This window comes from Neofelis nebulosa, chromosome 7 (genome assembly GCF_028018385.1).
Source record: "Neofelis nebulosa isolate mNeoNeb1 chromosome 7, mNeoNeb1.pri, whole genome shotgun sequence".
Lineage (NCBI taxonomy): Eukaryota > Metazoa > Chordata > Mammalia > Carnivora > Felidae > Neofelis > Neofelis nebulosa.
In genome coordinates this window covers 123,530,058-123,556,224 of record NC_080788.1, presented here as the reverse complement: position 1 = coordinate 123,556,224, position 26,167 = coordinate 123,530,058, and the positions used below count along the sequence as shown (strand labels likewise).

At 43.8% G+C, this 26,167-nt stretch overlaps 2 protein-coding genes across 7 annotated transcripts in view; one reads left to right on the top strand and one right to left on the bottom strand.

Annotated features, from left to right (window-relative positions):
* The window catches only part of ADCK1 (aarF domain containing kinase 1), a 151,244-nt gene that overhangs the window by 61,591 nt on the left and 63,486 nt on the right, over positions 1–26,167 (bottom strand). For 5 of the 6 annotated variants that reach the window (XM_058739852.1, XM_058739851.1, XM_058739855.1 and 2 more), the window contains exon 4: positions 5,806–6,009. The exons of the other annotated variant lie outside the window; for it this stretch is intronic. In XM_058739852.1, the coding sequence (XP_058595835.1) occupies positions 5,806–6,009 (204 nt within the window). The remainder of the gene's footprint in view (positions 1–5,805; positions 6,010–26,167) is intronic. 6 annotated transcript variants of the gene reach the window in all.
* LOC131515855 (large ribosomal subunit protein eL42-like) lies at positions 13,083–14,907 on the top strand. The gene is made up of 2 exons (XM_058736266.1): positions 13,083–13,123; positions 14,568–14,907. The coding sequence occupies exons 1-2, from the start codon at positions 13,083–13,085 to the stop codon at positions 14,890–14,892; spliced, it is 366 nt and encodes a 121-aa protein (XP_058592249.1). The 3' UTR covers positions 14,893–14,907.

Below are 26,167 nucleotides of genomic sequence, written 5' to 3'. Positions count from 1 at the left end.
GAGGCCAGGGCCAGGAGGCCTGGGGAAGGGGAGCCACCGCCACAGCAGCCACCTCGGTCTCTCCCTCAGTGACTAATGGCACACCATCCGTCCCGGCTGACACTAATGCTTCCCGCCATCCATCTCCTACTCGTTAAATTACCATTTTATGGCCAAAATCTCTCTCTCATAATTGATAAAAATCTCCTTTTGATGTTCAGCATTATTGGGGGGAAAATGTTTTTTTTATTCTTCATTATGTTTTCAATATAAATGTATTTTTTATTGAGAGCTGCTGGGAAGTCTAGAGGAGGTGACTCTCTCCCCCTCGCCCCCCAGTCCTCCCCACACACAGCTTTGTGGCCACCAGCTCCTTCTGTTCCACTCCCAGCATGCTCACACGGCAGCCATCTTGGGGATTGTCTGGGGAGACAAAGAAACCAGAAGCCGGAACAAACAAAGGTTGTGCTGAGGGCCAAGAGACAGCTGAAGCCCTCAAGGTGGCCCTCAGCTCCAGGCCAGTGGGGCAGCCAGGGGTGGTGAATCAGGGTGAGCTGGCCTCAGGCGGATCTTTGGCAATGTGCAAGAACAGTGGCGAGAGCTGCAGAGAGCGGGGACGCCCGGGGGCTGACACAGCACGTGGCCCAGAGGTGTGCTCAGTAAATATTTGTGAGCAAGTAAAAGAAGGACAGGGAGAAGGTGGATCAGCGCTGGAAAGAAGGCAGCAAGGAATATGACATGGAGGCATGTGTCACGGGGGGGGTGGGGGGGGTTGGGGGGGGAGTTTTCTGCCAGCCACGGGTACCCCAGGTAGAATCGGCTCCTCTGGCCCCTCTGCCCATGTCCCTCGCCCCAGTCCAACCTAGGGCGTGTTTGTCCCTGCATCTGCCCACACCCAGCTCCTCCAGGACATGAGAAGCAGAGCCAGCTGCCATCCTGCAAGGAGGAGCACAGCACAGCCACCAACTCCTGACCCTGGGCACCTGTGGCTATTCCCACGCCCATTATGTCAGCTTTAGGGACCAAGAGCACAACATAGATGCTACTGATGGCCTCAGGACACTGCAACGGTTGAAACTGCCTGGCTGAGCTTCCAGCAGCCCCCAGATTGGGGGTCACGGGGCAGTGCTCAAGAAGCCCAGGAGACAGGCTCCCAAGGCAGCCTGTGGGACATTTCTAACAGTGGAAGGGAAGGGGCTGACCAACAGGTGGAACACCAGGTGTTGATCACGGAAGAGAAAGAAGGATTCTACTAGCAAAATAGTATCTGGGACAGAGAACTGTACCAGCATCAGAAAACCTGGTTAAAGACCCAACGCTGCCATTTAATCTCTCAGAATCTCGGTTCTCACACATATAAAGCATCCAGCATAACACAGAAATCATCGCTAATATTTGCTGGCCATTTGCTCTCTGCCGGGCATGCTCTACATGTTCCACATCCATTAATTCATGTAATCCCCATAGGCATGTACTGTTGTTATCCCCATTTTACAAATGAGGAAAATAAGAGACAGAGAAGATAAGTAACATGTCCAAGGTCACACAGCCAATAAACCAGCAAGCAGTTTAGCTCCAGCCCACCTTCAAGACTCAATAGGAAGCTTGACTGTCATATGAAGGCAAGACCAAGGGTAGAAATGTTTGGTCCTGACTGAGGGCCACGTGGGAACCAGGGGGGTTAATTTTGTGTGTCAACTTGGCTGAGCCATGGTGCCCTGACATTTGGGCAAACTTTATTCTAATATTTTCATAAGGACGCTTTTGAATGAGATTCACATTTAAATTAGTAGACTCTGAACAAAGCAGACTGCCCTCCCTAATGTGGGTGGGCCTCATCTAATCAGCTGAAGGCCTGAATAGCATAAGACTGACTGCCTGGGGCACCAAAAGTTCTGCCAGCAGATGGCCTTTGGACTCAAACTGCAATATCAGCTCTTCTTGGGTCTCCAGATGGACACCCCCTCCAAAGATGCAGGACTTGCCAGCCTCCAAATCGCATAAGCCAATTCCTTCCAACTAATCAATCTCTCTTTACTTACACACACACACACACACACACACCCTCTTGGCTCTGTTCTCTGGTGAAGATAGACTAACAGAAGAATGAAATCCAGCCCTGGCAGAGCTGCCACCTAAAGGAAGGGATGCCCGGAGGGGGTGCCTTTTACTGCTGCTCACACAGTTCTCCATGCACCAGCAGAGATCCCGCATGCAGGCATGCAGTAATGACAGGGGTCATCCCAGGCTTTGCTACTCACCATCCACGCCCATCATCCCCTCCCCCAGCCCTGAGGCCTCCATGGAAGCCCCTGCTGCAGTCTCTGTCCAGTCCCTGCACTGCCCCCACTGAGCACCCCCACCACCAGGAGCCCCTCACACAGGCCAGATGGTCTCCTGCCTCACCTCCCTGACTTCCACTTCTGCTTCTGCTGGTCCTCATGCCAAGAGCACCTTCTCTCTGCACCCCAACCAAGCTTGATAAATGATGGAGGTTCCTGGGGGAAGAGCTATTTTATCTCTTCCCTGAACTTTTGCTTACACCTGAGCAAAGCAAGACAAGAACATCACCTTCCACCTGTTCCTGTAGGTTCATAAGAAACAATGAGGTATGCATTCCCCCACCTGATACATAGCGGTTCTCTTCCACATTCCAGTGGCCGCTCTGGTCAGATGGTCCATCAAGAATGCCGATCTCCTATGACAGCCTTTCTCCCCAGGTACTATGGGAAACTATAAAACAAGTACGAGTCTAGATCCCTACCATGTGGAGCTCAGGGGTAAAAGACTAATGAAACACATGTCAGAGTGCACAAGCCAGACCCCAATCCCCCAACACCAGTACAAGCGGTGCCCCTAACAAAGGTATTTCTGTGCATCACTCTGGCAGCTGACCTCATTTCCTTCAGTCTCTCATAGAATTTTAGAGCTAGGAAAGAACCTAGCTGCATCCAAAGTTTCTAGAACTGTGCTTTCTTCACTAAATACCAGCTGTTTGGGCAACAAAGAGAGAGAGAAGGAAGGGAAAATGAAGGAAAAGGTGTCTAAACACAGAATTGCAGGCTGTTAGTGACTGCAGGGGGCATCTGAGGAGTCCTAGCCCAGAAGAGAAATGTGTAAGGATGGGTTGATGGTCAGAACCCTGCCAGGTCCTTCAGCAGGAAGGAAAGAACTCCTGGGGACCAGAGAAGTCAACAGCTTGTTCAGGGTGCAAAGGTGTCAGCCTGGGCTCCTTCCTCTGCATGAATCATGCCCAGGAGAATAAGGAACCCAAGTCTCAGCCACCTGTCAGGGTTCCCCTCTGCTGAAAAGGGCCAAGCCTTCAGTACCTTTCCCTGATGCTCAAGCTCCGGCGCCATCTGCTGGCCAAAGTCAGCACTGCACCTAGACCTACAGTCCCAAGGGCAGTTAGGAGACCAAGGTTGAGACCATTCCCAACCCACTCCAGACCCAAGTGACTTTGGAGACACCAGAAATGATGCCACCTCCTAGAGTTCAGGCTTCCAACTGCTTCCCAGAACGTGTCCTGCAGGACTTAGGCCTAACATTCAAAATAAAAGGGAAAAAGCAAGTTTCTTTCTGGTAATACTAGCTGAGAAACTTCTAAGACACAGACACAAAAAACATTTCTGAAAGATTTCTGCCAGACAGAAGCTCTGTTGTAGGAGACAAAGCACTGGTCTGGTAATCAGAAGATCCAAGGCCTCGTCCTGTCACTCACACGCCCCTCCCTTAGCTCTGTGGTCCCATCCCCACCCCACACATCCCTACGCCAGGACAGTGCCCCTTTATTCGCTCTCCCCTCCACACTGATGGCACCGGCTGCAGTGCAGAGATTATGCACTGCTCCAGAATCACATGTAAATCACAGGGCCCAGAAGAACTGCAAGTTCATGCTCATCTCCCACACCCTGCTGGGGGACCCCTCAGGATCAGCCCCATCTGCCTGGGAGAGGGCATGGACTGGTGTAAGGACACTAGTGACCCTGTAAGGCCTTTGCTGATGGGAAGGGTAGATACAATGAACCAGCACAGCCAGAACACTCTGGCCACCCCCCTGCACTTCGGTCTGAGATTTAGGGGCAGCTATGTAGTCTTTGAGCTCCAGGTGTCTTCGGAGCCCATCCAAGAACTCGAACCCAGACAGCAGATGGGGATACAGGACAGACTTGGCTTCCTTTAACCACGTTCTTGAAACTTGGGACGAGGGGCACCTGGGTGGCGCAGTCGGTTAAGCGTCCGACTTCAGCCAGGTCACGATCTCGCGGTCCGTGAGTTCGAGCCCTGCGTCAGGCTCTGGGCTGATGGCTCGGAGCCTGGAGCCTGTTTCCGATTCTGTGTCTCCCTCTCTCTCTGACCCTCCCCCGTTCATGCTCTGTCTCTCTCTGTCCCAAAAATAATTAAAAAACGTTGAAAAAAAAATTTAAAAAAAAAAAAAAAAAAAGAAACTGGGGACGAAACAAAGCTTTCTACTGAGGTCCCAGGACAGGTGTAGAGCCCACAATCGATGGGGTCCACTCGGATATCTTCCTGGTGGAGAGAGCTGCTCCCCAAGAAGTGTCATGGAAGAGGCGGGAGGAGGAGGGAAGCGCAAAGTGAGTGACTTTCCCCGCCCTCACACCCCCACTCCCACCTACCCTGTTCCCACATAGCCCCTTTCCCCTCCCTCCACCCACAGAATGAGAAAGTGTGTCACCAGGGAACAAATGTCATCTTCCCAGGAGGGAGGAGGAGGAGGAAGAGGGGGAGGAAAGACTTCAATTGTGCGTCTCTGGGGGCCGGGGTAAGAAAGCAGAGGTTGCCGAGCTTCCCAGCTGTGAAGGACGCCCCCTCAGAACCGTGACCTTGACATTAGCCTGCCCTATTCAGAGGGCTCAAGACAACCTGTGGGGCAGGAGCCTCAGGCCACCATGCTCAGGACCACATGGCCAGGGAGGCCTAGAGAAGAGGCCCTGAAGATGCAGACAAAACCTTTTAACCCCGTACATCCTTTGGCCAGCTGTGTGGGCCCATCGTGACTGCTGACACCCCAAACTTCTCGTCTCGCTCTACCCTGGCTTACAGGGGGCCACTGACCCGCTCTTGCTTCCCACTCCAGCCCTCCGCAGACAAGCCGGCCTAGAAGGGTTAATCTGCCACCTTCCCTCCCTTGCATCCGCCCCCACGAGCTGCCACATGCCAGCAATGATGCACTTCACACTGTTATTACAGTGATTTATTTAGTTTTAATTGGGGGGTGAATCTCGTGCTATAGGAAGCAGGAGGCCAACAGCCTTGGCAAGAAGTAAAGCCATGCACAGGCCTGTGCCATGCCAATCTGGTCCCCTCTGCCTGGGGTATCTCCATCCTAACCTTGCTCCTCCTAGCTTGTGGGCTTGCTCCTGACTCTAGCCCTAAATCGGGTTTACCCTCCACTTAATCTCCACCACCCAAGCTTTTATCCCTCACCTGCAAAATGGGGTTAATGACAGGTAGGTACCTAACACTACTGTGAGGATCAGGTGAGATAATGCAAGTAACACAGCACTGCCATCCACACACAGTAAACCCTCCATAACTGATAGATATGATTAGGTTGTGCCATATGAATCCCATTACATTGCAGGGCAAAAACAATCACACATCAACTATTTCATACGGTTCAACCATCTTTTTCACTGAGGGCCACTGAGGTTCCTTCTCACCCCTTCGATTTCACTGCTGAAAGTTGCCACGAAGTATGTTTCCATTCCAGGGGTGAAGCCCCAGCAGCCAGCAGGGACAGCTCTGCCAGAGCCTTAGAAGCATCCCATCCCAGCACCCATCGCTCCCGGCACGGGCCGCTACCTCTTTGCCCAGGTCCTCACGGATGACCCGGCGGACCTCTTGCATGCTGCTCTGTGGAGCCTGGCTGTGCAGCACCTTCAGCGTGCTGGTATACTCCTCAGGCAGCAGGTAGTCCAGAGCGCCCAGGTGCTGGCCCACCTTGATGAAAGTGCCCCGGTTGGCACAGCAGAGCTCGCAGAGACGCCTGGCAGAACGGAGGTGCACCTGCAGGGAGATGGGCCAGGAACAGAGAGGTGTGAGTGCACACTGCCCACTGGACATTCTTTCCCTTTCCTGCCCCCACTGGTTGAAGAGCCTGATTCGCTCTGAGAGTACGTACACACAAACACACACACACACACACACACACACACACACACACACACACACACCCTTCATTCACCTTCTGCCTCAATGCTCTCCTTTGGTCTCAGTACCTAGGGCCAGCAATTCTGACCTCATACTGAGTGAGGCTGGCCTCTTCATAGGGCCCGATGTGCCCATGCTTCTGGTCTTTTCTCCATCAAAACTTACCTGGCCCAGGAACCAGAGCAGTTGTTCAAGGCTTTTAAGCAAATCTAATCTACTGATGATTCATTTGTGGATACACTGAGTTGATGTGTTTGCCACCCAACCCTCAGACATACCAATAATACTATCTGTTTGGAGGTCTACAATTTCTAAAACATGCTCATACGCATTCTTTCTTTTAATCCTTAAGGCAGCTCAGGGAGTCAGGTATTGGTATATTTAAAAATAAGAAACTCAGGGGTGCCTGAGTAGTTCAGCCGGTTAAGCATCTGACTCTTGATTTTGGCTCAGGTTATGATCTCATGAGATTGAGCCCTGAGTTGGGCTCTACACTGACAGTGTGGAGCTCACTTGAGATTCTCTCTCTCTCTGCCCCTCCTCCACTTTCAGGTGCTTGCTCTTTCTCTCGCTCTCTCTCTTTCTCAAAAATAAACTTTGGGGCACCTGGGTGGCTCAGTCAGTTAAGCGTGCAACTTCGACTCAGGTCATGATCTTGCAAGCCCACATCGGGCTCCGTGCTGACAGCTCAGAACCTGCAGCCTGCTTCTGTTTCTGTGTCTCCCTCTCTCTCTGCCCCTCCCCTGCTCACACTCTGTCTCTTGCTCTCGAAAATAAACTTTAAAAAAAATATTAAGAAATAAACAATGAATAAATGATAGAAATAAGAAACTCAGATGTTGTGCTTATACAGAAATAGCTAATGTAGCTAATAAATGTCAAAGGAAAGTCTAGAAAACATGCTAAACCTAGGGCTCTTTTAACTCAAACTTTAGCAGGGGTCTCCTTTTTTTCTTAAGTTTTTTTTATTTTGAGAGAGAGAGAGAGAGAGAGCATGGGAGGGGAGGGGCAGAGAAGAGAGGGAGAAAGAAAATCATAAGCAGGCTCCATGCTGTCAGCACAGAGCCCAACATGGGGCCCAATCTCACAAACTATGAGATCATGACCTGGGCAGAAACCAAGAGTCAGACATGTAACAGACTAAGCCACCCCGGCAACCCTAGCAGGGGTCTCCTCTTAACTGGAAGAAAAGTTTTACTGGGAAGTGTCAGGTGCATGGAGCAGGCAGCTGGGCTGGTCTCCTAGGACAGGGCAGCCTTCAGCCTGATGCCCGCTGTCCTTCCAGAGCTGGGGGGTGGCCCCTGTTGGGGATACACTGGGCTATGTGTCCCCAGTCATCACCCCAGCTCAGCTGAAGGTCCTGGAACTGTGAGGTCCTGTCTTCCTGGAGCTACAGCTTCTGAGGCAGGATAGGGCTGTGGGCACACACAGAAGGTAAGGGAGCCCAGTGCCCTCTGGGAACCTCTTCCACCCATGCAATCAACCAAGAGGGAGTAAACATCTACACGGACTTACACTCTCTTGAGTGTTATGGAAGATGCCGACATAATTTTAAGCACATATTGGAGGCAATAAACCACCTGAGGAGTTAAATAACTTTTGGCAACAATGATGGAACAAACAGTTAAAGATCCTATATAGTTAGTTGCCAAGTGCATCGTACATGGAACAAACAGTTAAAGATCCTATATAGTTAGTTGCCAAGTGCATCGTACATAAAACTGTTACTTTAGAAATTAAGAAGAGAACACCCTTGTCCTAGCAGCCCAGGAGCCCATCTGCCCTGTTCCACCACAGCACAACAGATGCCCCAGACTCCAGGCACTGCGGGGATGTGCCGAGACCCTTGTGGGCACCCACTACTGGCTCCACTGGACACCTCGACCTCCCACCCCAATGAACCCTTGGGGAACCCTATATACACATGACTCCATCCCCCTACACAGAGTATGCCAGCCTTGATGTGGACACCTGGTCCAAGCTGGGCCACAAAGTCTTTTTTACCCTGCCGGGAGGGCACAGGAAAAAGGAAATTAACCCTAAGGATTAAGAGGAGAGAAAGCTTTTAGATGGGATCTAAAAGGATCTATAAGGATCGTGGGAATGGGGTGGATTCTCTTTAAGAATTTGGAACTGGGGGCGCCTGGGTGGCTCAGTCGGTTGAGCGTCCGACTTCGGCTCAGGTCATGATCTGACATGATCTTGACAGCTGGTGAGTTCAAGCCCCACATGGGGCTCTGTGCTGACAGCTCGGAGCCTGGAGCCTGCTTCAGATTCTGTGTCTCCCTCTCTCTCTGCCCCTCCCCTGCTCATGCTCTACCTCTCTCTGTCTCAAAAATAAATAAAAACATTTAAAAAAAATTTAAAAAAAAAAGAATTTGGAACTGGGGACTCAGCTGGCCAGTGGCACATGGGCAGTAAATCAATGCTATGGCTGGCCAAGGCCATGCTCAAGCCCTGGTTTTGAGGAAGTGAGAAAGAAGGCAAACTGTGGTCAACCATGGAACTGGGTATTTCTTCATGGTACAAAGGTCCAGGCTAGTGTGAACAATCATTCCCCAAATTCCAACCCAGAAGAAGAGAGATCAAAATCACTGGCAGAATAAGACGCAAACATAGGCATCCACAATCCACTAGTCCTAAGATACGGTACGGCCGGAGTCCACATCCAACCGGACACTCCCGGCTAGGCTGTCCCGGCACCCGGCCACCCTCTCCCCCAAGGAGGCAGGCTCAGCCCCTACATCAAAGCTGCTCTGGGGTCAAGGCCACATGGAAGCAGAGGACTAGAAGGTGGGGTGAGGCCACATCCCACTTTCCCCTCCCTGCCCAGGAAAGGCATCAACCACTGTGTGTTCACTGGGACTTACAGCAGGCCAGTCCCGTGCCCTCCAGCACATGGGAAGATGTGATGGAGCCATTCGTGCACAGAGAATGACTTGCCACAACAGGATCACACTGAGAACCGCAGGAGCTTAGATGCAAGAAACGGGAGGACCAGAATTAGAGCAAAGGCTTGGCTCACAGGAGGGCAGTGGGTGTGTGCTGCTCAGAACTATGGCCTCCAGACTCCAAATCCATCCTTCTCCACCCTGCACTGTGATCCTGGGGCTGCATCCTGTCATTTCTCCTTTATCAGATGGTTTGTTATTAGGGGACTCTGGAGGGACACTGAGGCCACAGAAGAGCAAGGAGGCCCCATTACCAGAGCCAGTGTGGCATTTTAGCTCAGCAGCCGGCAGGCCAGTAGCTTGAGGGTGCCCCCTTCAGTGGCCCTCCCAGACCAGACCCGCCTCACTAAATTTTCCCATAACTGGCAGGCCCCTCTTATGGCCCAGCTCAAGCCCACACCCTCCAGCCAATTGTTCTGACCAGCTAGCAGAGGGTTCCTATACATTAGCTCTGGGCCACACTCCTACAAATTTCACTGTCACCCAGGAGGCTGCTCCCACGGACCCTGCCTTCCACCATGTCTCCTCACCACTGGGCAGACCTCCATCTCAGCCCTGCAGGTGGGAGGCCCTCAGCTGAGTTCTGTCCTTATTCACTACCCTTCAGCCCCAGAGGGAACAGCTGCTTTATATGCTTACTACTTCTGTACCCTTAGAATCTTTTTTCACTCCTTGAGTTAACTACCTTTTACTTTTCCTAATTAATCATCTTTTCTATTAAGTTTTCCCCACTCAACCCTCTTGCACTGTTGGTGGGAATGCAAACTGGTGAAGCCACTGTGGAAAACAGTATGGAGGTTCCTCAAAGTTAAAAATAGAACTACCCTACAATGTAGCGATCATACTAGTAGGTATTTACTCAAAGAATACAAAAATACTAATTCAGAGGGATACATGCACCCTGATGTTTAAAACAGCATTATCTACAATAGCCAGACTATGGAAACAGCCCAAGTGTCCATCGACTAATGAATGTGTAAAGGAGATATGATATACAGATAAATATATATATATATATACATAAATATACATATATAGACACATACACAATGGTGTATATACGTACGTGTATGTATGTATACATATACAGAGAAATAGATATATACATACACACACACACAACAGAATATTACTCAGCCATCAAAAAGAATGAAATCTTGCCATTTGCAATGGTGTGGATGGAACTAGAGTATATTATGCTAAATGAAGTAAGTCAGAGAAGACATACCATATGATTTCACGCACAAGTAGAATTTAAGAAACAAAACAAAGAAGCAAAGGGGGGAAAAGAGAGAGAGAAATCAAGAAACAGACTCTTAACTACAGAAAACAAACTGATGGTTACCAGAGGGGAGATGGGGGAGGGGGTGGGAGATAAGTGAAATAGATGATGGGGATTAAGGAGTGTACTTGTTGTGATGAGCACTGGGTGTCGTATGGAAGTGTTGAATCACTATATTGTACACCTGAAACTAATATTACACTGTATGTTAACTAATTAGAATTTAAATAAAAACTTCAAAAATAGTCAAAAAATAGGGTGGATTCCATTCTAAACTTTTTAATACAGTGTGTGTTATACAATTTACTTACACAATAATCAATGTGAAATAAAGATACCAGAAATGTAAAAAACTTTTTAAAAAGTCTTCCCCAGAGAGATTACTGGTGTGAATGGTCCCTGGTGGATACACAGGATTAGTCCTTGAAATCAAATTTGAATAAATTAGGATAAAAAGGGCACTTCAGATCAAGAGAGCAATACAGGACTACATATCTGCATGCATGTATGTGTGTTGTTGAAGACCTAACTTCGTTTTCTTTAGACTGGATTCACATCTGCATTTGTCTCTGCTGCTGGCAGCCCTCAGTAATATTCTAGGGTGCCTGGATGGCTCAGACATTTAAGAGTCTGACTCTTGATTTTGGCTCATGATCTCACGGTTCAGTTCATGAGTTCAAGCCTCGTGTACGGCTCCATGCTGACAGCATGGAGCCTGCTTAGGATTCTCTCTCTCCTCTCTCTGCTCCTCCCATGCTCACTTATATGTGCTCACTCTCTCTCTCTCTCTCTCTCAAAATAAATAAACTTAGAAAAAAAGAAGGAAAGCATCAGCCTACTGCCCCTCACCTGTGGCTTGAACCCAGGATACCTCTTGGCACAAAGTAATGGTCACCTTCAAGACACTGGGCAATATGGGGAGCCCTCTCTGGTCACACAAGCCCAGGAAAGCTAGTCAGTCCCCAACTCACCAGCTACTCGGCACACAGCCACGGGGGCAGAGACCATGAGTGTCCCTATACGCTCTGTGTACCTCAGGGCAAGCTGTCCATGTGCCATAAATGTAGATTAATGACAACTATGGGTTATATACTCACAAAACCGCCATCCATGAAGCTGAGTCAGCATCTACTGCAAATGGCACCCACATTTCAACTAAAGAAGCTCCAAAGTCACCTTCAACCAGCTTCTAAATACACACACACACACACACACACACACACACACGAAGAACATTGCCACTCACCAAAAACTTACATTCTTTTAAGGCCAAAAGACACAAATGCTGAAGAATAGAGTAGGGCCTCTGATCTCCAGGGTCCCTTTTCAGCTCCAGCTCCTAGGGCTTCACTGTCCTTTGGGATCAGAAGGTGGGTCCCATTCAAAATTTCAAGAAACTACTAGCTTCGTAAAAACCCCCCTTTCAGCATTTACTTCCTTAATCTGATACCTTAAGGGTCAGTACCTGCTGGCAGCGGGGACCATCCACAGGGATCCCATGGTTTCTACCACCCAGGAACCTTTCCCCCAACAAGGAGCGTGCTCAATGGAAAGGCAAAGCTCCTGGAATCTCGGATCTCTGCATTCCCCTGAATCTACTCCTTCATTCTACACATCTTCAAGCATGCACCTACATAGGCATAGGCAGCAGGAAGGACGACGAAAGTTAGTTTACACTAGTACTGTACAACAGAAGTCGCTGCAATGGCAGAAATGTTCTACATCTGCACTGTCCAATAACACAGTGGCCACTAGCAGCTACCAGTGGCTGCTGGCCACTTGACATGTGGCTACTGTGACTGAGGAACTGAATTCTCCATTTTTTTTAATGTTTAGAGAGAGAAAAAGCACAAGCGATGGAGAGGGGCAGAGGGAGAGAGGGAGGGGGGGAGAGAGAGAGAGACAGAGAGAGAGAGAGAGGGAGAGGGAGAGAGGGAGAGGGAGAGAGAACCCCCAGCAGGCTCCACACTCAGCACAAAGACCAATGCAGGGCTAGATCCCATGACCTTGGGATCATGACCTGGGCCAAAAATCAAGAGTCAGACGCTCAACCAACCTAGCCACCTAGGCATCCTTAATTTTAAAGTATTTAAATTTAAATCAGGGCAGCTGGGTGGCTCAGTCATTAGACATCTGACATTGGCTCAGGTCATGATCTCACATTCATGAGTTTAAGCCCCGCTTCAGGTGAGCCCTGCTTTTCTCTCTCTCTCTCTCTCTCTCTCTCTCTCTCTCTCTCTCTCTCTCTCTCTTTCCCTCTCTGCTCCTCTTGGGATTCTCTCTCTCTCTGCCCCTTGCTCACTTGCTCCCTCTCACTCATTAATTATTAATTAATTTAAATAATCACATGTGGCTAATGGCTACCATACTGGACAGCTCAGGATTATAAATCAGTAACAACTATAATAAATAATCATTTATTTAGTGCCTTGGTCTACGTACTATTCCCGGCCTACAGTAAATGCTGAAATATACGTGGTTGATATTGTTTTTAAATCTGCCCCATATATCCATAAAATAGATCTTAATATGTGTCTTTAAAGATGACAAAATGATCTCAGAGAGGTTCAGTAACATTCCCAAGGTCCCAGAGTCAGTAAAGGATGAAATGGTGGTGTGTTCAAGCATGTGCTGGAGGCAGGCATGAACTGAATTTCTCCACGTGCTCGCACAGTGGGAATGCAAGCATTGTGGGGATGGTCTTCGTGGGCAAGAAGTTCACCATGCAGACCAAGAGGTGGCCATGCACCATGACACTAGAATCATCGATGGCAGGCAATAAAGGTAGTTGCCCAGTAACTGCCAGGTATGAGAACACCTGGCTGGCACCGGGGCGGCCATGGAAGTTGAATCAAGCATATACATTTATTTATTTTTTTAACGTTTATTTATTTTTGAGACAGAGAGAGACAGAGCATGAACAGGGGAGGGGCAGAGAGAGAGGGAGACACAGACTCTGAAACAGGCTCCAGGCTCTGAGCTGTCAGCACAGAGCCTGATGCGGGGCTCGAACTCATGGACCATGAGATCATGACCTGAACCGAAGTCGGATGCTCAACCGACCGAGCCACCCAGGCACCCCTCAAGCGTATACATTTAAAAGGCCAATGAAAACTGCAGACGGCCTTGAACACAACAAGATGGGAGTCATAAAACATGATTAATAGCAATGGCTTTGGAATCAAAAACACCTGAGTTTAAATCCTACTTTGAGACTTACCTGCCCTATAACCTTGGACAAGTTAATTAACTTTGGGGCCTCAGTTTCCTCATCAGTAAAAGGAGGAGAAAAATGGTGACTGTCACTGTGATGGTCATATGAAGTAATTAATAAAAAAGAGTTTTAGTACAGGGCTCAGCACACAGTCACTGCTCAATATATGAATCAAAAAAGATGGTGGGGGGAGTGGAAACCACCATTCCTAGAAAAATGAAATTGAAAATAAAAATAAAAAAGAACACTCCGGGCCCATCCAAACTCCCTATATTTTGTTCAGACCAACAAGTCTAGACCACAATCTAATAGAAACAATAGCTAATTTCATGCTCTGTCATCTAAATGGCAGAGCATCCGTACACAAGAAATGCAAACAGCGATACAGCGTTATTCTCAACACTGACTTAACTTTCTCTGCCCCAAGACCCTACTTCCTCTACTAACACCGACCACCTATCAGCTCACTGACCCAAGTGCTGCCTTAACCAAGCACCTGGTTTCTCTGGCTGGTTGGGGGTGTAGCTGCAGCATGTCCTCACTGCAGAGGCCTGACATTCCCCCTTCTGTCCCTCCCAAAATAACGGCAGGAACAGCTGGCGTGGTCTCCCTGCCACTCCTCCAACTTCATTTTCACTCCCAGCTCAATAACTTGCCTTATGATTATCTCATTACCAATAACCTTGCTGTAATGAGTTTTAATCTGCCTCATATTAATTAAAAGCATTGTTATTAGCCAGCTTGGTTTAGAGTTTTGAAAGTGAATAGCTAATAAGATCAACTCAGTACTGATTAATTATTGATTGGGAGGGAGGGAACAAAGGCCCAAAGAGGGCAATTCTTGACTCATGTCTAAACACCCAAGAGCAGGGGCTTGGGCCTCCAAACTCAGCAGGAAGGTACCAAAGTCAGACTGAATCAACAAGGCTCCTCATCAGAACTGGGCAGTATCTTTCTGTGCCTACAGCCTTCTCACAGCCGTGGTGAACATTCCTAAAACCCACCGGACTTTCTGCAATAAGTGTGGCAACCAACCCCACAAAGTGACACAGTACAAGAAAGGCAAAGATTCTCTTTATGCCCAGGGAGAGCGGTGTTATGACAGGAAGCAGAATGGCTATGGTGGGCAGACTAAGCCGATTTTCCAGAAAAAGGCTGAAACTACAAAGAAGATTGTGCTGAGGCTTGAATGTGTTGAGCCCAACTGCAGATTTAAGAGAATGCTGGCTATTAAGAGATGCAAGCATTTTGAACTGGGAGGAGATAAGAAGAGAAAGGGCCAAGTGATCTAGTTTCTAAGCTTCATATTTTGTTACATTATGAAGACAATAAAATCTTGAGGTTATGTTCAAAAAAATAAAAAGAACTGGGCAGTATCTTTACTGGGGTTGACTATACATGTTTGTGACACAAAGAGGAAAGAGACAGACACACAGACATGCCCCACCAACACAGGAAAAGAGAGAGATCATGAAAGAGTAAGTAAAAGACCCCAAAACAAAACAAAGATTTTTGATAAATTCTTCTAGTCAAAAATTCAAGACCCAAAGGAAACATAATAAAATGTAAACAGTAGGGGCACCTGAGTGGCTCAGTCAGTTAAGCCTCCGACTTCGGCTCAGGTCATGATCTCACGCCTCAGGTCATGATCTCACAGCTCATGGGTTCGAGCCCCGTGTCGGGCTCTGTGCTGACAGCTCAGAGCCTGGAAGCCTGCTTTGGACTCTGTGTCTCCCTCTTTTTTTTCCCTTCCCCTGATCACACTCTTTCTCTCTCTCTCTCAAAAATAAATAAACATAAACAAAATTTTAAAAATAAAAAATAAAATGTAAACAGTAGTATCTCTAGGCTGTGAGATTACAAAAGTATTTTTCTTCTTCATAGGTTTTTCTGTATTTTCCAAATTTCTTATAACTCCTATGTATTACATCCATAATGGGGAAGAATTTTTTTTTTAATCATCCCTCCTTCAACATCTTCTACAAATATAAAAGTCCAGCTGATTTTTTTTATTCAGATTTACAAAACAATGGCTGTTAAGGCATGGGATACCAGGCAGCGAAGGACAGTGATTCCTGAGCAATGGGAAACAAACAAGGTGAACTCTACGATTGTCCCAGTTCACTGCATTAAAAGTTTCCAGGCCCAGCATCAGGAAAGGGAACCCAAGAGGTGCCCAGAGAACTCCCTAAGTTGAGGAGATGGAGCTGAGAGTTCAGGAAGGCCAAAGCAACTAGGGTTCACAGGACAGAGTCCTGGGGAGGAGAGAGCTATACAAAGAAGGAGCCCTAAAGATGTGTGGAGGGCCATCAAAATCCTCGAGAAGAAAGCAGGCAAAAACCTCTTTGACCTTGGCCACAGCAACTTCTTACTCAACACATCTCTGGAGGCAAGGGAAACAAAAGCAAAAATGAACTATTGGGACCTCATCAAAATAAAAAGCTTCTGCACAGTGAAGGAAACAATCAGCAAAACTAAAAGGCAACCGATGGAATGGGAGAATATATTTGCAAATGATGTATCAGATAAAGGGTTAGTATCCAAAATCTATAAAGAACTTATTAAACTCAACAACCAAAAAATAAATAACCCAGTAAAGAAATGGGCAAAAGACATGAATAGACACTTCTCCAAAGAAGACATTCAGATGGCGAACCGACACATGAAAAAATGCTCAGCATCACTCATCATCCAGGAAATACAAATCAAAACTACAATGAGATACCATCTCACACCTGTAAGAACGGCTAAGATTAACAACTCAGGCAACAACAGATGTTGACAAGGATGCAGAGAAAGAGGATCTCTTTTGCACTGCTGCTGGGAATGCAAACTGGTGCAGCTACTCTGGAAAACAATATGGAGGTTCCTCAAAAAATTTAAAATAGAACTACCCTAAGACCCAGCAATTGCACTACTAGGAATTTATCCAAGGGATACAGGTATGCTGTTTCAAAGGGACACATGCACCCCAATGTTTATAGCAGCACTATCAACGATAGCCAAAGTATGGAAAGAGCCCAAATGTCCATCGATGGATGAATGGATAAAGAAGATGTGGTATATATACATACAATGGAGTATTACTCGGCAATCAAAAAGAATGAAATCTTGCCATTTGCAACTATGTGGATGGAACTAGAGAGTATTATGCTAAGTAAAATTAGTCGGAGAAAGACAAATATCATATGACTTCACTCATATGAGGACTTTAAGACACAGAACGGATGAACACAAGGGAAGGGAAGCAGAAATAATATAAAAACAGGGAGGGGGACAAAACATAAGAGACTCTTAAATATGGAGAACAAACAGAGGGTTACTGGAGGGGTTGTGGGAGGGAGGATGGGCTAAGTGGGTAAGGCGCATTAAGGAATCTAGTCCTGAAATCAATGTTGCACTATATGCTAACTAATTTGGATGTGAATTTAAAAAATAAAAATAAATTAAAAAAAAAAAAAAGATGTGTGGAGGGTCCATGTCACATATTCAGCACATGCACATGAGAAAACCACATGAGCCTCGAGAGAGAGCAACTCCAAAAGACTAGGATTAACAGTACCCAGTGCACATATAGGCCCATTGCACCAACCAGATTGGAAAATCCAATAATTCTGGAGGCACTTGTTATAATCCCCAGAAGGGCCTTGCCTCAGTAATGGGGAATATCCCAAACTAAACACTGCTCCATTCCCATCCAACAAATATTAAAAGAAAGGCTTGAAAAAGAATCAAACTGTTTCCAAGTAACTGAACTGTGTGTCCCAGAACAAAGCTCAAGAGTATAAGAATACAAAGGGCACCTGGGTAACTCAGACGATTAAGTGTCTGACTTCCTCTCAGGTCATGATCTCACAGTTTGTGGGTTCAAGCCCCACATTGGGCTCTGTGATGACAGCTCAGAACCTGGAGGCTGCTTTGGTTCTGTGTCTCCTTCTCTCTCTCTGCCCCTCCCCCACTTGTTCTCTCTCTCTGTCTCTCTCTCTCTCTCTCTCTCTCTCTCTCTCTCTTTCTCTCTCAAAAATAAATAACACATAAAAAATAAAAAATAAAAAGAATACAAAAACATCTAACACCCAAAAATATAAAGGTACAACAATGTCTAGCACCTAATAAGAAATTGCCAGGTATGCAAAGAAGAAAAATACAAAATGAGAGGAAATCCAACCAATCAAAACCATCTCAGAGCCTCAGCAATAAGACAACAAAAAGAATTAAAAGGCATTCAAATTGGCAAGGAAGTCTTCAACTATTTGTAGAAGACATGATACTCCATGTAGAAAACCCAAAAGACTCCACCAAAAAATTGCTAGAACCAATATATGAATTCACCAAAGTTGCAGGATATATCAATGTACAGAAATCTGTTGCATTTCTATACACCAATAATGAAGCAGCAGAAAAAGAAATCAGGGAATCAATCCCATTTACAATTGCACCAAAAACCATAAGATACCTAGGAACAAACCTAACCAAAGAGGTAAAAGATCTAAACTTTGGAAACTATGAAACCCTTAGGACAGAAATTAAAGAGGACACAAAGAAGGGAAAAACATTCCATGCTCATGGACTAGAAGAACAAACCTTGTTAAAATGTCTATACTACCCAAAGCAATCTACACATTTAATGTAATCCCCATCAAAATACCACCAGCATTCTTTCCACAGCTAGAATAAACAATCTTAAAATTTGTATGGAACTACAAAAGACCCCAGATGGCCAAAGTAATCCTTAGAAAAAAAGCAAAGCTTTAGGCATCATGATTCTAGACTTCAAATGATATTACAAAGCTGTAGGCAGCAAGATAGTATGGTACCAGCACAAAAACAGATACATAGATCAATGGAACAGAATAGAAACCCAGAAATGAGTCCACAACGATATGGTCAACTCATATTTGACACAGCAGGAAAGACTATCCAATGGACATAAGACAGTCTCTTCAACAAATGATGTTGGGAAAGCTGGACAGCAACATGCAGAAGAATGAAACTGGACCACTTTCTTACACCATACACAAAAATAAATTCAAAATGGATGAAAGACCTAAATGTGAGACAGGAAACCATCAAAATCCTAAAGGCACAGGCAACAATCGGTTTGACCTTGGCCATAGCAACTTCCTACTAGACACATTGCTGGAGGCAAGGGAAACAAAAGCAAACATGAATTATTGGGACTTAATCAAGATTGAAAGCTTCTACACAGCAAAGGAAATAATCAACAAAACAAAAAGGCAGCCTACAGAATGGGAGAAGATATTTGTAAATGACTTATGGAAAAAGGGTTAGTATGCAAAATCTATAAAGAACTCATCAAACTCAACACACAAAAATCAAATAATCTAGTTAAGAAAGGGGCAGAAGACATGAATAGACATTTTTCCAAAGAAGACATCCAGATGGCTAACAGACACATGACAAGATGGTCAACATCACTCATCATCAGGGAAATACAAATTAAAACCACAATGAGATACCACCTCACACCTGTGAGAATCACTAGACTTGACAAAACAAGAAACAACAGGTGTTGGCAAGGATGTGGAGAAAAGGGAACTCTCTTGCACTGTTGGTGGGAATGCAAACTGGTGCAGCCACTGTGGAAAACAGTATGGATGTTCCTCAAAAAGTTAAAAATAGAACTACCCTATAATCCAGCAATTACAATACCAGGTATTTACCCAAAGGATACAAAAATACAGATTTGAAGGGGTACGTGCATCCCAATGTTTACAGCAGCACTATCAGCAATAGCCTAATTATGGAAAGAGCTCCAATGTCCATCAACCGATGAATGGATAAAGAAGATGTGGCGGGGCGCCTGGGTGGCGCAGTCGGTTAAGCGTCCGACTTCAGCCAGGTCACGATCTCGCGGTCCGTGAGTTCGAGCCCCGCGTCAGGCTCTGGGCTGATGGCTCGGAGCCTGGAGCCTGTTTCCAATTCTGTGTCTCCCTCTCTCTCTGCCCCTCCCCCGTTCATGCTCTGTCTCTCTCTGTCCCAAAAATAAATAAAAAAAAAACGTTGAAAAAAAAAAATTTAAAAAAAAAAAAAAAAAAAAAAAAGAAGATGTGGCATATATGTATACACAATGGAATATTACTCAACTAGCAAAAAGAATAAAATATTGCCTTTTGCAATGACATGGATAGAGCTAGAGTGTATTATGCTAAGTGAAATAAGTCAGAGAAAGACAAATACCATTGGATTTCACTCATATGTGGAATTTAAGAAACAAAACAGATGAGCATATGGGAAGGTGGGGGAGAAGAGAGAGGAAACAAACCAAAAGAGACTCTTAATGATAGAGAACAAACTGAGGGTTGATGGAGGGAGGTGGGTGGGGAATGGATAGGTGATGGGTATTAAGGAGGGCACTTGTTTTGATGAGCACTGGGGTGTTGCATGTTAAGTGATGAACCACTGAATTCTATTTCTGAAGCCAATATTGCACTGTATGTTAACTAACTAGAATTTAAATAAAAATTTGAAATAAAGAAGTGAAGAAACAAAAACACAAAAAACTCAGAACTAAAAATGAAAGTTAATAAAATATAATTTTAAAAAACCAGAAGTGAAACCTATATTAGCATTAGTAGGGAAGGACCTTAAAACCAGTTGTAACTGCATTTCATTTGTCCAAAGTTAAGCAGACACAAAAACAATATTTAAAAAAAAAAAAAATAGAGTGAGATCCAAATGAAAATTCTAGAGATAAAACTGTAATGTGTGATGTACAAAATGTGTGGATGAGATTAATTGTAGATTAGACATGGTAGAAAAAAACATTAGTAATCCTGAAGACCTAGCAGTAGAAACTATTCAAAACAAAATACACAGGGGTGCCTGGGTGGCTCAATCATTTAAGCATGCAACTCTTGATTATGGCTTAGGTCATGATCTCATAGTTCATAAGATCAAGCCCCACGTCAGGCTCTGCACTGACACCATGGAGCCTGCTTGGGATTCTCTCTTTCCCTCACTCTCTGCCCCTCCTCCACTCATGAGAGGAAGAGAGAATCCCAAGCAGGCTCCATGCTGTCAGCGCAGAGCCCGACGTGGGGCTTGATCTCATGAACCATGAGATCATGACCTGAGCCAAAATCAAAAGTCAGACACTTAGCCAACTGAGCTGCTCAAGTGCCCCTGAAAAACAAAATTATAAAAAAAAACACACACACAAAGAAAAAAGAATTTTTTTTTAAATGGAGAGAACATCATTGATCTATCAGACAAATTCAAGCAGCCCAGTAAACACGTGGTTGGGAGTCTCCAAAGGAGAGGATATAGGAGAGGGTAGGAAAAAAAATACATGAAGAAATAATGGCCGAAATTTTTTCAAATTTGATTTTCTAAAAAAACTATAAACCAACAGATCGAAGAATCTCAAAAAGCTCCAAACATAAGAAACATGAAGGAAACCACCTAATGGAATTGTTCAAAATCAGTGACAAAGAGAACACTCTTAGAAGTATCCAGAGAAAAAGACACATTATGGACAGAGGAACAAACATAAGAATGACAGCAGATTTCTCTCTGGCAACAATACAAGCAAAAGCCAGTAGAGCAACATTTCTGAAAGCAGTGAAAGAGGGGCGCCTAGGTGGCTCAGTCAGTTAAGCGTCTGACTTCAGCTCAGGTCATGATCCCACAGTCCATGAGTTGGAGCTCCACGTCGGGCTCTGTGCTGACAGCTCAGAGCCTGGAGCCTGCTTCAGATTCCGTGTTTCCCTCTCTCTCTGCCTCTTCCCCTCATGCTCTCTCTTTCTCTCTCAAAAATAAACATTAAAAAATAATAATAAAAATTTGAAAGCAGTGAAAGAAAACCCAGAATTCTATACCCACCAAAAACAAAGATAATATTAAAACTCTCTCAGGAATATATAAAAGCTCAGAGAATTCATCTTCCTGTACAGCAAAAAATGTTAAATAAATTCCTTCAGGTAAAAGGAAAATGATACAGGAGAGAAATACGGATCTATGGAGGAAAAGAGACTAGAAATAGTAACTTCATTGGTAAATATACAAGAATCTTTTCTTATACTCTAACTCTTTAAAAGATAAGCAATTGCTTAAACAAAAATAATAAAGTAATGTGGAGTTTACAACATATGTAAAAGCATAATGTATTACATCAATAGCAAAAGGCTAGGAAGAAAAAATGATAGTATACTATTATAAGATTTTTATACTCTGTGATGTGGTATAATATCACTTGAATGCAGAATGTGAAGAATTAAAAATGTATGCTGTAGGGGTGCCTCGGTGGCCCAGTCAGTTGAGCATCCGACTTTGGCTCAGGTCACAAACTTGCATTCATGAGTTCGAGCCCCACGTCAGGCTCTGTGCTGACAGCTCAGAGCCTGGAGCCTGCTTTGGATTATGTGTCTTCCTCTCTCTCTGCCACTTCTCCACTCACACTGTCTCTCACTGTCTCTCTCTCTCTCTCTCTCTCTCTCTCTCTCTCGCTCTCTCTCAAAAATAAACAAACATTAAAAAACATTTTAATTAAAAAAATGCACATTTTTAATTAAAAAATGTATGATGTAAACTGATACAATCACTAAAATAATAAAAAAAAAGCAATAAAGGAAATAAAATAGAACCATAAAAAATATCCAATCTAAAAGAAGGCAGGGAAAACAAGGAATAAAGAGCAAATAGGACAAATAGAGAACAAGATGAAAGACGTAAATCTAACCATACCAATAATCCATTAAATATTAATGGTTTAAACACCCCAGTTTAAAAGCCAGAGATTGTCAATTTGGATAAAAAAAGAAAGACTTGAGTATATGTTGCCTATAAGAAATGCTCTTTAAATATAAAAATACCAATAGGTTAAATGTATAAGGATGGGGAAAGATATATCATGCCAACACTAATTAAAATAAAGCTGGAATGCCTATGTTTATATCAGACAAGAAAATTTCTATCCAAGATGGTGTCACAGTCGAATTCTACCAAACATTTAAGCAGGAAATATTACCATTTCACTCAAACTCTTCCAGCAAGTTGAAGACAGAATACTTCCCAACTCATTCTATGAGACCAGCATTGCCCCAATATCAAAACCAGACGTTAAATACAAGGGGGGTGGGAAGAAGCTACAGACCAATGTTAATTGTGAACATAGATGTAAAAATTCTTTTTAAAAAAATTAGCTAATCAAATCCAATAATTTAATAAAAGGCTCTGTTCTCATTACATCCTATCAAGTGGTGCACTTGATAGGTGCAATTTTGATTTGTCTCCCTACAGGCAATGTTAATTTTCATCACTTCTTTAAGATAGTTATCCACCTGGCTTCCTCACTTAAAGCTACTTATTTTTATAAGTAGCATGTGAGGAAGCACTACCAAATTTTAGAAATAACCAGTTCTTTACAAATTCTCAATTTATTCATCTTGTTTGTTTTTGTGCACTTGGAGTCACGAATGTCTGCTTTTTTCAATAGATCACAATCCGTTATTATCATTGTTTAACAGCCTCCCTGAGGTATTCTGACCCATAATAAACTACAGATGTACAATCTCATATTTTTTGATATATGTATACATTCATGAAACTATCATCATAATCAAGCTGGTAAGCATATCCATCACTCCCCAGTGTCCTTTGGTCAAGCCCCATCCCTCTATATACTTTCCATCTCCAGACAACCACCACTCTGCCTTCTTTCAGTAGTCAAGAATTTTCTTGAGTTTTATATAAATGAAATCATACAGCATATACTTTTTTTTTGGTCTAGACTTTTTCACTCAACATAATTTTTTGAGATCCATTTTGTTGCTGCATGTTATCAACAATTTATTGTTGATTTTTCTTACTGAGTAGTATTCTACTGTATGAATGTACCAAACTTCTTTATTCGTTCGTGTGCTGATGCACATTTGGGTTGTTTGCAGTTTAGGAGTACCAATAAAGCTGCTATAAACATTCATGTACAAATCTCTGCTCAGGCATATGCTTTCATTTCTCATTAAATTAGAAATGTAATGGTCAAATTGTGTGACACGTATATGTTTAACTTTTTAAGAAATTAAACTGTTTTCTAAAGTGGTTGTGCCATTTTACATTCCCACCAGTGTGGAAGAGCTCCTCGACATCCCCCAACGCTCGGTATAAGAAGTCTTTCTCATTTTGTTCATTCTCATACATGTGTAATGATATTCCATTATGGTTTAAATTTGTGTTTCCCTAAGACTCATGTGTTAAGCATCTTTTCATGTGCTTATTTGGCATCTCTACATCTTCTCTGGTCAAATGTCTGTCCAAATCTCGTCTGTTTTTTAATTGGGTTATTTGTTGTGTTTTGTTTTTTTTTATAACTGAGTTACAGAGTTCTTCATATATTCCACACATAAGTACTTTATCAGATATACGATTTGCATATGCTTTCTCCCAGTCTGTAGCTTGTCTCTCCTTTCTCTTAACAACATCTTCCAAAAAGAAGTCATTTTTCATTTTGATAAAGTAAAATTCACCACTTTTTCCTTTACGGATCATACTTTTGGCGTTGTACACCTAAGAAATCTTTGCCTATCCCAAACTACAGCCATTTTTCTATGCTTTCTCCTTGAATTTTTATAGTTTTAGGTTTTTACATTTGGGTATGTGATCTATGTGGAATCAGTTTTCGTATGTAGTAGGAGGTATGGATCAAAGTTCAATTCTGCATCAGAATATCTAATAGTTCTAGCACTTTTGTTGGAAAAAAAACCTTTCTAAACTGAATTACCTTTGCATCATTGTGAAAACTTAATTGTTCATATATGTGTGGGCCTATTTTTGGACTCTCTAGTCTGTTCCATAGATCAGTTTGTCTGTCTTTACACCAATACCACACTGTCTTGATTACTATAGGTTTATAGTAAGTCTCGAAATCAAACAGTATTCACCCTCTAACTTTGTTCTTCTTCAGTGTTATTTTTCAGCACTGATTCCAAAACCCTCTGCATCCCCATATGAACTTTAGAATCAGCTTGTCAATTTATACACAAAAGCCTGATAGGATTTTGACTGGGATTCCCATGAATCTATAGATTTATCTGGGGAGAATGGACATCTTAGCAATATTGAGTCTCCCTACCCATGAATATAATACACCCCTCTCCATTTATTAGGTCTTTTTAAAATTTTCTCTCAGCAATGTTTTGATTCATATATATCACTTTAGAAATTTGTCCTAAGAAATTAATCTAAGACATGGAAAACAGTCCATGTACAAAGATGTTCAGCACAGTGTTAGTTATAATGGAAAAACATATGTAGACGCATCCTGAAAGTGGGAAAAAGGAAAAGCTAAGTAAATCAGGTAACAGTCACACAGTGAGTTAAACTGCTTTTAAATGGACTACAGGACAACATGGAAAATACTAAGGATAACAAGTTAAGTGAGAAAAACAGTTCATCATATTGATAGGATACTGTGGATGTAACAGAACAGTATTAGAAGGTATATAAAAATCATGATGAGTTTGATTTGGTGAAATTATAGGTAATTGCTTCTTGAATCTCTAAATTTGTTAACATAATTATTGATTTAATAATTGCTTTTCTATTTTTAAATTAAGAAATAATTCACATACCATAAAAGTCACCATTTTAAACTATATGGTACAATGTTTTTTTACTATATCCAATAAGTTGTACAACTGTCACCTCTACCTAATTCTAGAACATTGTTTTATGTTTATAAACCAATTATATTTTTTTAGCCCCACTTCATGTATTTGTGAAGTCCTGAGTCTTTGCAATGAAAAAATTTCTGTCTTCATTCAGTCTATCGTACTCATTAATAGATGATAAACGTTGTGAACATCCAAGTATGTACAAGTATCTTATCATCTAATGTTTTACTAACATCTAATAATGTATATTAAAATGAGGATCAAATTTAAGGTGCCAAATGACCTGTCAGCATAATGGAAGCACAAATAGGTCCTTGATTTATAATTTTCACATATTCTTCTCCATAATCATTCTTTCTGTTTGAATTACTAACTCACTCTACCAGCATAGAATATAAGCTGCTAAAAAACAAAATGTTGTTCACCACACACTCCGTACTACTGGTCCTCAGTAGTAAATGCACAGTCCTTTACAGTGCATGAAACCTTTCACACACATTACCTCACCTGATCCAGGTAAGAGCCCTTGAAGGGGGTGGGGGAGCATACTATTGTTCTCCCCATTGCACAGATGAGGGAACTGAGGCTCAAAACAGTTAGGGGTCTTGCCCGGATTACTGAGCCAGTAAGTAGTATATCCAGGGTTTGAGTCACTGTTGTACAATTCCAAAACCTGTCTCCTACTAAATTCTGCCGCCCCCCCAAGCACACTGTTAAATATTCCTCATGGATTAGAAGGAAACTCCAGGAAGCCAGTGCCTGCTATGGGCCCTCAGCATTGCCCTCCCTATGTGCTCATAATCCCCCAACTCCCACCCCTTGCTGAGCCTCAGCTATTTCCCACAGCCAGGCCACATGGCCACCACAGGGCTTGGTCATGTCTGGGCTCCCAGGAGCTGTTCCAGTAAGCCGGCTACAACACTAAGACCAGGAA